A 14,464-nucleotide genomic window follows, 5' to 3' on the forward strand; every position below is an offset into this window, starting at 1 on the left:
TTCCTGCCAGATGTGTTGGACTATTACTCCCATTCTCAGCCAGCCAGCAGAGCCAAATTTGGACAGCATCATCCCGAGGAAGGCAAATGTAGAAGATGATACTTGTATCACATCACAATTTCCATGCCGCGAATCTGTAAAAATTCATTACTGCAAATCCTGGTGATGGCCATTAACTTGGATGGCTTTCAGAGGCAATGGGCTGAGTTCGTGGAGGACAGGTCTATGAAAGGCTGGTTCTCTTGAAGGTTCAATGCTATCTCTGAGCTGAGGTCATCTTTCCTCCGTATTTTCACCCCCAAGAGGGGGAAATGGGTAGATCCCTGCCTCCTGTTTGCACCCGAGAGGCATCCGGTTGCCACCGGGAGAAACCAGCCTCTAAATTAGTAGGTGCCTTAGTGTGATCCAGCAGGACTCCTTATTTTCCTGATAGCCTCAGCTTTTGGAAACCAGAGACTAAGTTCTTAGCTTTTGTGTGTGTGTGCTTTTGAGTCGCTGTTGACTCCTGGCAACTGCCTGGACAAGTCCCTGCAGTTTTCTTGGCAAGATTTTGGAAGTGGTTGGCCATTGCCTCCTTCCTAGGGCTGAGACAGAGTGACTGGCCTAAGGTCACCCAGCTGGCTTTGTGCCTAAGGCAGGACTAGAACTCACAATCTCCTGGTATCTAGCATGGTGCCTTAACCCCTACCCCAAACTGGCTCTCTCTCCCAGTCCTACTCCTCAGCTAATACTTCCTCTATTAGGCTTAAGCCACGTAACTAAGTCCAAACTAAGCCTAATGAGCTCTTAGGCTTAGCTCTTTCTTAGCTCTTCTAGAAAAAGAGTATGTATTTCTTGGGAAGTGAAGCTGTTGGTGTTCTGTGTGGTTGGGTTTGCACAACTGCTAAAGCTGATTTGTTTTGGTGGTTTTTTTTGGTGGGGGGGAGGCTTTGAGACAGTTTTTGACTCCTGGCAACTGCCTGGACTAGTCCCTGCAGTTTTCTTGGCAAGATTTTGGAAGTGGTTTGCCATTGCCTCCTTCCTAGGGCTGAGAGAGGGTGACTGGCTCAGGGTCACCCAGCTGGCTTTGTGCCAAAGGCGAGACTAGAACTCAGAGTCTCCTGGTTTCTAGCCTGGTGCCTTAACCAGGCTCTCAAGTTCCTAACTATCACTTTATAAAGATCCATATAGTGTGCCTACTTCTGAGTGTCATATGAAGGCTTTAGAACAGTGCTTCTCAACCTTCGCAACTTAAGATGTGTGGACTTCAGCTCCCAGAATTCCCCAGCCAGCTTGCTTCTACCGAATGGAAGCATCGGTCCTACTGTTAGGAAGCTACTGGGAGAAAGCACACCAAAACATCACCTGGGAACACCAAGCCTGGTGATTTTAACTCTGGGCATGGTGAAACGGATGAAAGAATTATGAAATTGACTAGATCCCTTTCTCGGATAACGGGGCTATCCAGTGGCTAGTGAATGCCCAACTAGTTGAGCTTGGTTGATCCCTAAAAACTAAGGAAGGTTGGAGGACCAGGTTAGAACTTGAATGAAAGCCTTTCAAGGACTCTTAAGGCTGCAAGCTAGAAGTCAAAACACTTCCTGAGAGAAGGCCGTGGCCAACCCGTTCTGTATTCCTGCCCAGAAAGCCACCTAGCCATGTCCATGATGTCACCAGAATCGCACTTGACTTGAAGGAGATTTTGAACAGGCAAAGCATGAAGGAGAACATGGGAAGGAAGGGTGCCCCTGTCTCCGCTTCTCTCAAGGAGCCGATGGGCAGAGAAGAGGATGATGTCATGTTTTCCTTTTTAGTAACTTACATCAAATGCACAGGAATAAAGAGAAGAGGAATGTTGGAGCTTGTCCGTGTCCTTATAAATGTTTGAGGCAGGACGTTGGCCTGAAAACAAACAGCAGCTATTGCAAGCTGAATGCAATTATCTTTTCTAACGCCATCTATCTCTCCTGCTGTTAAACCTTTGCACTCCTGTTCTAGACTCAGTAGCTTTTCTGCAGTGTATTTGCCAACTGAGCACGTGGACAGTCACTCAAGAAACAAACACATGAAAGAGTTTTCCGGGCAAGTCATAGTTAGGACTTTATCTTTTGTTCAGCAAGTCAAGGTCTGCCCTTGAAAAGGTGGTGGAGCTGAGAACCGAGGTGGAAAGGGCTTTTAAAAATATCCTTTTCTTTTTTAAGTTTATTTCCCCCACAAAATGACAGAAATAATTCATTTTTGCTGAGCCCTCCCTCCTCTCCCACATTCATGCTTCTTTGTTTGGCTTCGTAGAAAAAAATAGCAGGAGATGATTCAATCATTGTTAGATGGCCTCACCAAATGGTGCAGGGTCTAGGAATGTCCTGGGGCGCCCTAGAAGCTTGCCAGACTACACATGGTCCCTGAATTGCTGTTTTTGTATTACTGGTCTAAATCAGTGTTTCTCAAACTTGGCAAATCTATGACATGTGGACTTCAACTCCCAGAATTCCCCAGCCAACATGCTGGCTGGGGAATTCTGGGAGTTGAAGTCCATGTCTTAAACTTGCCAGGTTTGAGACCACTGGTCTAAATAGTCCAAAAGCTGGTTCTTCTCCAACTGTTATGGTTCTATGGATGGTTTCACTCAACCTCCTTAACAAAGTCAGTTCCAACCCATGCAGCTGTATTTGTATAACGTGCTAGACCTGGTTGGTTGTTTTTAGTCTTGAATAGTTCAGACTCATTATGATAAAGACTTTTTTACACCAATTTTCCTCCTTCTCAGTGCATTGTTCCAACCCAGAAAATGGGTTCACCCTGTAATCAGACTGAGAGTGTGAATGCTGCCAATGGAAAAAGTCAGGTGAAGACCTGTTCCATATAACATGTAGCTTGGCACAAAGTCTTGGCTATCTCTAAATCAGTCCTGCCTCATTGCCCACCTTCCTTTTCTTTGCCCACTCTTTGAGATTTTTCCATCTTGGACTACTCTGTTCTCCTGTCCTGGCTGTCAGGTGAAACCCCAGAAGTAGCTTTACTTGATGCTTCCAAGCCAGCAGCTCAAAATCATGTCAGCTAGATGTACGTGCAGATCTCAATTTTGGATTTGTGATTAATTCAGCCTCCTTCGGAGCCCTCAGTGATTCTTTCTGTGTCTTTTCTCCTTAGTACTTGCAGCGGTCATGGGCAATGGGTCTGTGAAAACCGCGTCTGTCTTATCAATGGGGATATGATCGATGCCGTTAACAGAGGGAATTATGGGTAAGAACAAGAATTCTCTCCTTTGAGTTGATGGGGCATGGGCTAAAGTGAAGAATTAGGGTTGCATGCAGATGATTTGGTAGACCAACTAAAGAAAAAAGAAAGAAAAACTCTGCAGTCATTTATAGAACCATCACTGGGAATTAAGTCTCATGCCTTCTGCTGCGGTTGCAACAAACCAGCTGCCTTAAGTGCTTAGCCCACTCACAAATTCAGGCTCTGGGCAGGGCTGGATTCTTGCTGTTTATTCTGTGCTAATTTGCAACTGGGGAAGAGGAAACTAAGTTCACCTCACAACACATCCAGATGTTACAATCTGAGATGGAAATACTTCCACAGCCCATTAGAGCGTACTTTCTTCGCAAAGCCAAGCTTTGTCTTTTCAGCAGATTCTCTTCCATCTTTCTTTAGCTGGAGAGCTTCCAACTACAGCCAGTTCTGGGGCATGACCCTGGAAGAGGGCATTCAGTACCGTCTTGGCACCATCAAGCCCCCCACATCTGTCATGAATATGAATGAGCTTCAAGTAAGTGATTCTCATTTATTTATTTATTTGTTAGATTTATTCTGCTTTTCTGGCAGGGACTTCACCTGGAGCGCATAGTTTTTCTCCTCTACTTTTATCCCTCCAGCCACAGCCTTGAGGTAGGCTGGGATCGCTGTGTTTGCATAACACACTCTTCGAACAGCTAGTAGTTGCATTCACACAACCCATTAAGGCGGGTTCTTTTAAAGTTTAGTTAAGGTTTTTTGGGGGTTGTTGGTTCAGTTAAGGTAGGTGGGGAGTTGTTTGGTTAGTTTATGATTTGGTTAGTTTCTGGTTTAGCGTAGTGTCCAAATCCAGAAAATGGGTTACTTTGTAACTAGGTTATGTGTGTTATGAGAACAGATCCAAGTTGCAAACATAGCCTAGCATTTTGTGTCTTTTAGATTGGTTAATATGCTAGTCTATGACTGCAATATAGATTTCATTTGAGTTAGGTAAGGATTCAGTGTAGTATATTAGTCCAGAAACTGGTGTAGTTCAATAATTTTGCTTAGTGGATTGTGTGAAAATGTTAGGGACTGTCTTGAAATCACCCATTATCATACCCACCATGGAAAAGTGGACTGTGGAGATGGTAGAACTTCCTGAAATGGCTACGTTGACTTGTGTGATTAGGGAAGGAACAATAACTACTTTTATAAACAGAAGGAAAGTGTGCTGCTCAGGTTGGGAAGGGCTGCTGTGAAGGGGGCTAGAAGCTTAATTGCTTTTGAACTAAAGGGAGAGGTGAGATGTTGGGGGACTGTTTTCCAGGATCCCTTCCTAGGCCTCTTCTGGCTACACAGAAACCAGAGCTTGGCCCACTCGGGGGAGTTTATAATCTGCGAGATCTCTTGCTTTTTTGTAGTGGTGGGGTGGGAGTGCCGCAAGAGCGATGGATGGCTTTGTTAAGGCGGGAGAAACGGTTATTCCTGGATGGTTCTGCAAAGATGCCCTAACTCAGCAACTTTTACAATTTCATTCCCAGGAGTGGAGCCCCCCCGCCTTTTTTTACCTTGTTCTTTCTCTCTCCACTCCTGGGAAAGCGATGGAAGCTGCTGATGTGGGCAGAACCCAGCTTCTGCTGCTAGCGCAGGGCTTCACTCAGGATTCGATCGCCCTCCCCTTCCCTCCGGAAAGCAAAGACCCAACGTCAAAGACATCCAAGGGAAATTGCCTCAACTCCCTTTTGAGGTGGAGGGAAAGGAAGGGGCCTTTCTAGACCTTGAACAAATCAGGGGCAATTTCTCAGCCAAGGGAGCAAGGAAGCTTCATCTCTAGGCTGCGTATCCCCAGCCGAAGGAGAGGGCCCAGCGCTGTTGACCCTCTGAGTTTGCTCCTGGGAGAGATCAAAGCTGATGGAAGGATGGCAGAAGATGAATGGTGGTTTCCCTGGACATCTATTCTGGAGGTCTCCTAACCCTCCTGAAGGCCAAGGCCGTCTGCTCCCCCCGTTCTTGCCCAGTCATTCAAATGTCCTGATTTTATACCAGTGCAACCCAGAGATGTCTTCCAGTTTGGAAGACAAACTTGACATCTTTATTTTGCCCATCCAGCTGAACTACTTTGCAGGGGTCTTGTGAGGATAAAACAGGAGAGAGAAGAGACTGATGTTGGTGGATTCACAGAATACATCAGGGTCAAATGCTTTGTGGCTGTGGGTATTGTGGGAACCCAAGGAACTGGGTCAGTTCAGTAAATCCAAGCTTGGTTTACCGTGTTGAGCCAATATAGCTGTTCAGTGTTTTGAGTTCCTTGGAGGAAAGTAGAATCTAAATAGAATATAGTAAATATTTCACAGCTAAGTTGAAATACCTGCAGCACTGAGCAGTAATATCCAAGGAATTGGAAGTGTGTTGTTCCGTTATATTGACTTCTGGCATTTGGCACAGTAGAATAGCCAGACTGTTGTGTTGTACAAATTGAAAAGAACACACACACACACAACACAGCTTTGGCATCCCTGCAAAACTTGGAATACTGGTTGTAATCTCTTGAATCAATAGTAGGAGTGGCAAGAAGGCCTGGAAAAAAAGTATCATCGTTTTGGAATCTGTCCCACGAGAGAGAAAAATGCTTTGAATGCTGAGATGTTTTGTAAGATGCAGCCTTGCAAAGGCCTTGCTGCTGCCTAGGGGAATGGAAATATTTCTTGCTGCCTGCATTTTCACAAATACAATGATTGCAAAACTCGCTCAAGTTCCTGCTCCCCTTTCCTGATTAAAAAAAAAAAAAAGAATCAATCCTAAATAACTATGCTGAAAATAGGTATTGCTCTGAGAAAAAGAGAAGACAAAACAATACTGTTGTCTGGAGAGATACTGTACTCTGCAGGGCATGGTCCAAAATGTAAAGATGGTAGACCCGACAGTGCAACAGAAGCACAATTTCTTATGTGCATCGCACAACATATCTAAAAAAAAAGTGGAGCTTCATCACACCATTGTGGCTGCCCATCTTAACTTTTTTGACCGTACGCTGGGGACATCCCTGCTCTGACTCTTATTATTGACAGAGGAGGAGTGCCTCCATTCCACGTTGCCATGAAAGAGAATAACCATTTCCTTGAAAGGCTTGTGGAATATCGGGTCGTGTTCCAGGAGGCCTTGTTGGCATCTCAGTATGTTCGTAGCCCTGGTCCCCAAACATGCTTTTCCTATGACTCTTGAGAATATTGTGCTTATGACTGATTCATTGCCTTCCTCTGCTTTCCTCTGCAGATAAACATGGCCCCCAATGAAGTGCTCCCTCCCCATTTCAATGCCGTTGACAAGTGGTCTGGGATGATCCACGAGCCGCTCGATCAAGGCAACTGCGCGGGGTCGTGGGCCTTTTCTACTGCAGGTAGCAACCCTTGGATGCAAATGGAAGGCTCCATGTGATAGAGCAGGGCAAGGTTATCCTCCATTGTGGTGGGCAAGCTGTTGTCTACTTATTATGTCCTTTGGGGGCTCTCTGATTAAAATTTTTTAAAAAATACATCCTCCCTCCAAATCCAGTCCAGCTTCATATGCGATATGACCCCACCCACTTAGTGGCACTTAGCTCCTTAAAGCATCAATTACTGGCCTTGGCCTTCAAAAGGTTGCCAGCTTTCTCTTCATACTGAAGCACATAGGAGACATGGCCTTATATTCCATTTCATCTGCATAGATGTTTATCTCCATATCATCTAACATAGGGACCAGATGACAAGACCCACAGTTTCTTTGGGCTTGTTGTCTCACTTCCAGAGGAATTTCAGAGATGCTGGCTTCCCCATTGAATGCATTGCTTGCTCGGTTCCTCCCACTTAGCTTTGAACGGTTTCTGAAAATCTCTTAAGGACCTGCAGGATTGGAGATATATAGGAATATATTTTGCATCAACATTCTCAAGCATCATCTCATTCCTTTTTCTCATGTCAATGGGATCGCACTTAAATGCCCCTCTCTTCCCTGCCCCTTATTCTCCCTCTTCCCATTCTTCAGCCCTAGATCTGCAGCTGGAGAGTTGGCTGCAGGAAACTCAACAGGCTTCTGACCACAGGTATCTTTTTCTCTCCAGCGGTGGCCTCTGACCGGATCTCTATTCATTCCATGGGACACATGACACCTGCCTTGTCCCCCCAGAACCTGTTGTCCTGCAACACTCGGCACCAACAAGGCTGCAGTGGGGGCCGTGTGGATGGTGCCTGGTGGTTCCTGCGCAGGAGGGGGTGAGTGGCCAATTGTCCTATTCTGTAAATGAGCCTGGGACAATTTGGACTTTCCAGTGAGGTCAGCAACGTGGGTATAGTGGAAGAGACGTTCATTTCCAAGTGGTACAACCTACTATGGCATTTAAGACCGCCAAATTTTGATAGCTGCCAAGAGCCTATTAAGGAAGGGTCATGAAATCAGCTGGTGGACCTTGATTTAACCAAAATGCCAAAGCAGTTGGCTTTTGGACGAGGACATAATTCTAGTGAAGCTTTCCCTCTCTGCTTCTCTACCATGCAGTGCAGTCCTTACAATTTGCAGAGGATTCTTGGGAGCAGGGGTATCCACATGCTATGGTAAAAAAAAGTCAAGATGGTCGCTGCAACAGTGTGATCAAAGCTTTGCCTGGTTTGTTTATGTGTGTTGCATCACATGTGCAACACACATAAAAACCAGGAACAGCCTTGATTGCACTGTTGTGGTTGCCATATAGACTTTTTTTAGCACACCCTGTGGACATTCTGACTTGGGAGCTTCTGAAGTTATGTATTCAGCCTGTGTCATCTGCTTCAAGGAACTTTGTAGGGACTACATTTTTGCTTCCCAACCAGTGGTCGTGATGGGTCGGTGTCTTTCCCAGAAAACTGCCTGCACTCGTTTCATTGGCCATGTACTTGGAAAACTACTAGCCCAACCTTCCCCAAGTTAGCACTTTCCAGACGTCCATTGTCCCTGGCCAGCATAAAAGATGGGTATGCTGTTATGGGTTGTAGAAGGCTCACATATCGGGAGATCACCAGGTTAGCGTAGCTACTGACATTATGAATGGAGGGGAATTAGCATTTATGGAAAGCTTTGGAAGTGGGCAGAGGGAATGCAAGTTTTAAAGGAGCTGTAGATCAAGACTTAGGGCCAGACTATATGTGACAGTAAGCACACAGTTTGGCATTGTATATATGATTTTTTGAAAAGTGCAACCAAGCTGGCACTGAGATGGGAGAACAGTCAAGACTGAGACCATCAAGAAAACAAAACAAAACCAGGTTTCTTTCTCTACCTTAACCTTGATCAAAAGGAGGAACAGAAAGCTCTGCTATCAAAAACTGCTTGAGAGGGAAACTTCTATGGACTGGAAGGGAAGGAATAAACAATGGCCTTGGGTCAGTCACCAGTCTGGATCACATTTCTCTAGGTTGTTATTTATCACCCCCATCCTCAAGCGGGGCCAAGCTAGCTCGTCAGCAAGTTGATCTTTGGAAGTGAGCCAGCCAGTTGCTGAGTTCCAAGCCACCTCCATATCATCCTCTTTTCCCCCTCTGGTCTTCTAGGGTCGTGACAGATGAATGCTACCCCTTTACCAGCCAGGAAAAAGAAAGCTCCCATGCCAGTCCGCCATGCATGATGCACACCCGATCCACTGGCAGGGGGAAGAGGCAAGCCACGGCACGTTGCCCCAACCCACAGACTGACTCCAATGAGATCTACCAGTCCACCCCAGCATATCGTCTCTCCTCAAATGTAAGTCCTGCTTTTTCTTGTTGGGAAAGTTCATGGGGCAGGGTCAAGGGCTATGGGGAATGGAAGCATGGCCAGACTGACTTAATGCCTTCCCATTAATTGGCACTTAATGCAAGTAGAGTAATGGTCAGCAACCTTTACAGGTCCTGAGGGTAGTTGGACAATTTCTCCCAAGAACTCAAGAACTTCTCCTAAATAATTCAGAAGGTATTGTGTAGGGATGTTACCCCTGTTGATTAGCGACTGGACAAGATTTCAACCCCCTTAATTTCAGTTAATGATTGTTTCCTAATGCCAACCCTTGATCTAGTATCATTTGGAAAGATGGTCCATGCTCCATCAGTAGCTGGGAAAAAAGGCGAGGGATTTCTCATTCCTCCATGTCAAGTTCCATCCAACCAAACTGTCATCTTCCACACAACTCCTAAGCATGCAAGATTCCAGCTCCCCTTTGAATCGAGTTACCTTCCCTCTCCTGTATCTAAATAAGGTCAGGGAAATAAAGGAGTTAAACTAAACTGGGCAAATGCAGCTGTTAACAAGGACAATCCTCATTTTTACACAAATAACCCCAGAGGTCCCAGCAAATTTCCATGGTAGTGTGGGCTCCCTGGTATGAGAAGAGTTTAAGTGAGATTCCTTGGATGCTAATTACAGTATTACTTTCCTGTCCACCCTGTGGAAAGGCAGCTTTGTGACAAGCCTGCTGGTCTCTGCTGTAGTATAATGCTGCTTTTGCATCTGTTGTTGTTGTGGCTTAAGGGACAGTAATGCACATTCATGCAACGCATAACTTTTTTCTGTCTTTTTCTCCCAAAGAGACTCATGATATCCTCTCCATGAAGGCTGATGAGTGTCACCATTGGCATCATGCCCTCCTCCCCCCACTTCTATACTTTCAGAGATTTGCATTTCTGATTTGGTCTTTTGCCTCAGGCAGGTTGTCCCCATGCAGAAGGAAAAAGGACCAAAAGAGGATAAAACATGGCTGATGCTCAAAGGTGGCAAACGTCATCCAGATGTTTCAAGGAATATAATTATCTTCAGTATTAAATGCTGGGTCTCATTTTAAAAAAAGTGCCAGAGATGGCCTCCACGTGTTGCATGTTTAAAGGTCCTTCTTGAAGCAGCCAAGATGCATTGACTGTCATAGATCTAAATGACTTTAAAGAAGATTGGGCAGACCTGTAGAGGAGATAGTCAATGGCTTAACTCCACTAAGGCAAGGAGAAGGTTGTGACCCATTTTGGTACAGCATGTACAGAATGATTCCAAAACTGGGTGGCGCCAGGACCTATTTCAGCAGGACAAAATAAGAGATAAAATGGGTACCTTAAGCCCAGCAAAACAAAAGACTAGGAAATGGTATGTGCCCCTGAGCTATACATTTTGCATCTCTGAAAGGAACCCCTGTGTTGAAATTCTGGGGAGCAAAGAGAAGACAGTTATGGTCCTTGGGAGTCTCCATTGCTAAGTAATGTCAGCATGATTTCATATCAATGTTTCCTTAACTAAGCACCTCTAAATGTGCAGTATTACAGCATACATTGATCCCCTGACTCTAACCATAGTGGCTGGGGATGATGGACACTACGGAGCACCAGGATGGGGAAGGCTGTTAATAGGATCAGGTTGGCCCTCGAGAGACCAGAACACTAGCTCCTCCTATAGAAAGGAGCCAGGAGAAAGGAACAATTCCTTTTGATTCTCTGTTGATCTAACTTCTGCCTTTTCCTTGCAGGAGAAGGAGATCATGAAGGAGTTAATGGAAAATGGACCTGTGCAAGGTGAGGTGGGCTCTCTGAAATGCACATCTGGGTGGAAAGTCATACAAAGGAGAAATGATTTGTTCTGGAAGGTGGTGGCCCCGTTGTCCCATTTATTAGCATCCAGTGTCTGCACCTCTTAGGAGAATGATTTGTTCCCAGACTACTAAGAATCAGAAGACTGCTATGTCAACAGTCAGTTGCAAGCTTCCCCATTGTCAGTGAGTGGACCAGCCCCCTCCCGAGATCATAGGAAGGTTGCTAGAAAGACAGTCCGAAGGCCTCTGCCCTACGTAGGGACATAATGGTTTGAAATGGGAAATAGTCCAGTTGCTGGAATTCTTGTAACCTATCTACTTCATCTCAATAAATCTTGCTAAAGAGAACTGTGTGAGAATTGTGCATGGAAAGAATCACTCTTTGGCAGCTAATTCCAGCAATACAACTTTTTTTATTTAACCCATTTATCCCCATGAAGACTTTCCGATTTTCTTTTTAACAGCCTTCCTATGATCTGGTGAAGAGATAGGCTCAGTGATAATGGAGGAGTTTTCAGCTGGCTGTTTACATGACGGTCTCTCGAATCTTAAGCTGCTTGGAAAGTCACAATCCCACTTTTCAAAAGGAAAAAGGCAAAAGGAAGCATCCTTTAATTGGTGTATAGCATAGCATAGCATAGCATAGCATAGCATAGCATAGCATAGCATAGCATAGCATAGCATAGCATAGCTTAACATAACATAACATAACATAACATAACATAACATAACATAACATAACATAACATAACATAACATAACATAACATAACATAACATCAAGCATAACACAAATGAGGGAGTTAGGAGATCTGCTGAAAAAAGGAGCCCTTCTTAGCCACAGATAATTGACCATCATTGGATTCCCACAACCTGCTGAAGCCTGAACCTGGGTGAACAAAAGGCAGTGTTGTTGGGCATGGCCATAGCTGTGTTCCCAGATTATGCAGTGGCCAAACAAATGAATCATGTGGGGACTTGACCTGGTTCACAGGCTTGCTTCTCTCACAACTCATTCAATGCCAAACCTTTCCCCTGGTCTCCTGTTTGTAGGAATATAGGCTTTCTTTCCAATATGAGGTATTTTGGCAGGGTGGGGGCTGAAAAGTCAAATGTGAGCTTGCTGGAAGCCTTAAGGAGGGTAGGAAAATCAGCAAGACCCCCACTGCAGTTTCACAGCACGATTATTGCAGTCAGTGGGTGGGACTGGTGGTGTTGCCCCGTCTGCATTTAACCAGATTATTAAACATACCTAGCTGTTTCAGGCAAGCGTGGATAGTTTGGGTTAGCAAACTAGTTAGATAGTTCCAGTTTAGCAGCTTGTGTGAACATACCCCTTGTGGGTATTAGATGATTCAGTACCTTCTGTAGATCTAGAAAACGATTCGGTCAACCTTAAGTGTGTTGTGAGTTTGTTTTTGAGCAGCAAAGCTTTTTCCACACCAGTTTTAAGCAGGATGTGCAAGAAAGTGGTGGCGCCGAGCAAAACTTGGTTGGGCTCAAAAAAGTTAACCAAGATTTAGCTGATTAGCATTTGGATGGGTTGGAAATACCAGGGCTGTCTACCAAGGAAATACCAGGACAGCTAAAAACAAAAAATCCAGGAAGAAAGCAATGAAAAAACATTTCCATAATGCTAATTAAAAACCTGTATGGACTTGTCCAGGAGGTCACCAGGAAAAGGAAAATTAGCAACCTTGTCTCGGGATAATAATTTGCCAATAATGGGTCAGGAAATGGCGCAGACGTGCTGCCAACACTCTCAGGGCAGAAATGCCAGTTGCATTAGGGCAACCCTGAAGCAAGCTGAGGAAACCAGCTTTCAAACCTGCAGGATGCCTAAAATGTCTCCTCCTCTGCATCGCAAAGGCTTTTGGGTTGCAACAGTCCACAATGTTCTTGTGACACCCCCACCCTCACTTCCCTAAGTGGGGCATCCTTAACATTTCAAGGTTCCTATGGCTGAATCGGGGAAAACCAGCCATCTGGGAAGTTGGGGTAGAAGTTGCCCTAAGATGCAGTTAAGGTTGGCCTTTGGAAGCCTAGGGGATTAATCTTGAGAGGGCTCAACTCTGCTCTTCAGCTTTCTACAACTGCATGAATGGAGGATGCGAAATGTTGTGCCTTGTCAAGGTGTCATTAAGCTTGTGTACCTTGATGGGGAAGGCAGGACAGCAGGATTGCCACCCACAGGCTGTGTCTCTTGACCATAAGGGGGTCCTTCCTGCTCCGTGTTCTGCCCAGGCCACAAAGAGTCTTGCACACGTGTTGGAGTTTGTGCCTCCTCCTCTTCGGTGCAAGAAGCATAGAAACTGGGTGGAGAATTTGACAAGCTGTTTCTGCCCAGCTGCAGACTTAATTTTTGTACTATGGATGAGCCCAGAAATATGGGGGGTTGAGTTATGAAGGGTGGGGTGTTCATGCCAGACCCTTTCCTATTGTCAGGCCTAGCCCAAGGAACTCCAAGAGACCATGTAAATTCAGTCCAGCAACGTTTATTAGCTACAACCTCTAGCAAGAATCTTCCCAGACTGAAACCCCAGCTCCCAAGTAATGCCACCCACAACACCGTGAATTCCTCAGGGAGGTGCCAGCCTCATCCTCTTATCTCTCCCTCGTGCCCCAGGAGATGAAAGAAAATGTTTTTCTCCCTGAGTCTGGCCTTCATACTTCCATTCCATCACACCTATCCTGTATCCACAACTGACCCTATCTCCTTTACTTTCCTCTGCAGCCATCATGGAAGTGCATGAAGACTTCTTTGTATACAGGAGTGGGATTTATCAGCATACCCCTGTAGCAGGTGGGAAGCCAGAACAGTACCGACGGCACGGCACACATTCCATCAAAATCACTGGGTGAGTGAGATCACTGGAAGAGAAAAGTCAATGAGAAACCAAAACCCAAGGTGTTCCTCCGTGAGGGCGTACTTCATCTAATAAGAAATGTCAAAGTTGTCTTTCCAGCAGTAGATAACAGCTCCTGGGAAACTCAAAACAATATATGAAATTAAGGACCTTCTCTGAAGGTTTATGGCTTTGCATCTGGCTTCCAGAACATTGCTCAGATTTATCATTCTGACCATTATTTATGGACCTGTGGAATGCTTTACAACTTCAGGTGGTCCTGTTCTAGGTCACCAAATTTTGCACTCGCTCTATCCCAACCCAGTCTTTCAGAACCAGCCAGAGTGCTACTTGGACTCTACTATAGTATTTATAGTATACTATAGTAGTATACTAGTCAGTATTTGTTAAATTTCCAGGTGTCAACCCTAGGTGATCTATAACTTTACACTACCTGATTTTCATTAAGGAAGCAAAGGGTAACGCAGCCCCAGATGCAGGGGGGGAGTTTGCACAATGGATAGTGCTAACAAGAATGTACGCGCACGCGCGCGCACACACACACACACACACAAGCAAACCCTGCAGACTGAAAAGTACACTGCTTTAATCTGTTCCCTAATACGCTAAATTTCTATACGTGGGGCTATTGTTTTCCATCCAGTTGTCACTTGAAGGAGATCTGGAGGAGATATAGATCTCCCTTGCAGGTTGTAGTGATACAACCAAGACAGGGACTTAGTGAGCATGAAGTCTACCACTCCGGCTTGACATTAGAGGATTTGGTTAACTACTATTCTGTGACTAAATCAGATGGCCTGGTTTTGGGGTGCAGTAAGCCACAGACCAAGGAAATTAACAGCAATATC

At 45.2% G+C, this 14,464-nt stretch overlaps 1 protein-coding gene across 4 annotated transcripts in view; it reads left to right on the forward strand.

Annotated features, from left to right (window-relative positions):
- TINAGL1 (tubulointerstitial nephritis antigen like 1) overlaps positions 1-14,464 on the forward strand; it is a 34,618-nt gene that overhangs the window by 10,641 nt on the left and 9,513 nt on the right. For all 4 annotated transcript variants that reach the window (XM_007420287.4, XM_025164346.2, XM_025164334.2 and 1 more), the window contains 7 exons: positions 3,130-3,222; positions 3,634-3,748; positions 6,469-6,592; positions 7,295-7,445; positions 8,757-8,946; positions 10,688-10,733; positions 13,484-13,607. In XM_007420287.4, the coding sequence (XP_007420349.1) occupies positions 3,130-3,222; positions 3,634-3,748; positions 6,469-6,592; positions 7,295-7,445; positions 8,757-8,946; positions 10,688-10,733; positions 13,484-13,607 (843 nt within the window). The remainder of the gene's footprint in view (positions 1-3,129; positions 3,223-3,633; positions 3,749-6,468; positions 6,593-7,294; positions 7,446-8,756; positions 8,947-10,687; positions 10,734-13,483; positions 13,608-14,464) is intronic.

Source organism: Python bivittatus, unplaced genomic scaffold, assembly GCF_059951505.1.
Source record: "Python bivittatus isolate LINGU-HERP-01145 unplaced genomic scaffold, Pbiv_v1 ctg000040_np1212, whole genome shotgun sequence".
In the NCBI taxonomy this organism is placed as follows: Eukaryota; Metazoa; Chordata; class Lepidosauria; order Squamata; family Pythonidae; genus Python; species Python bivittatus.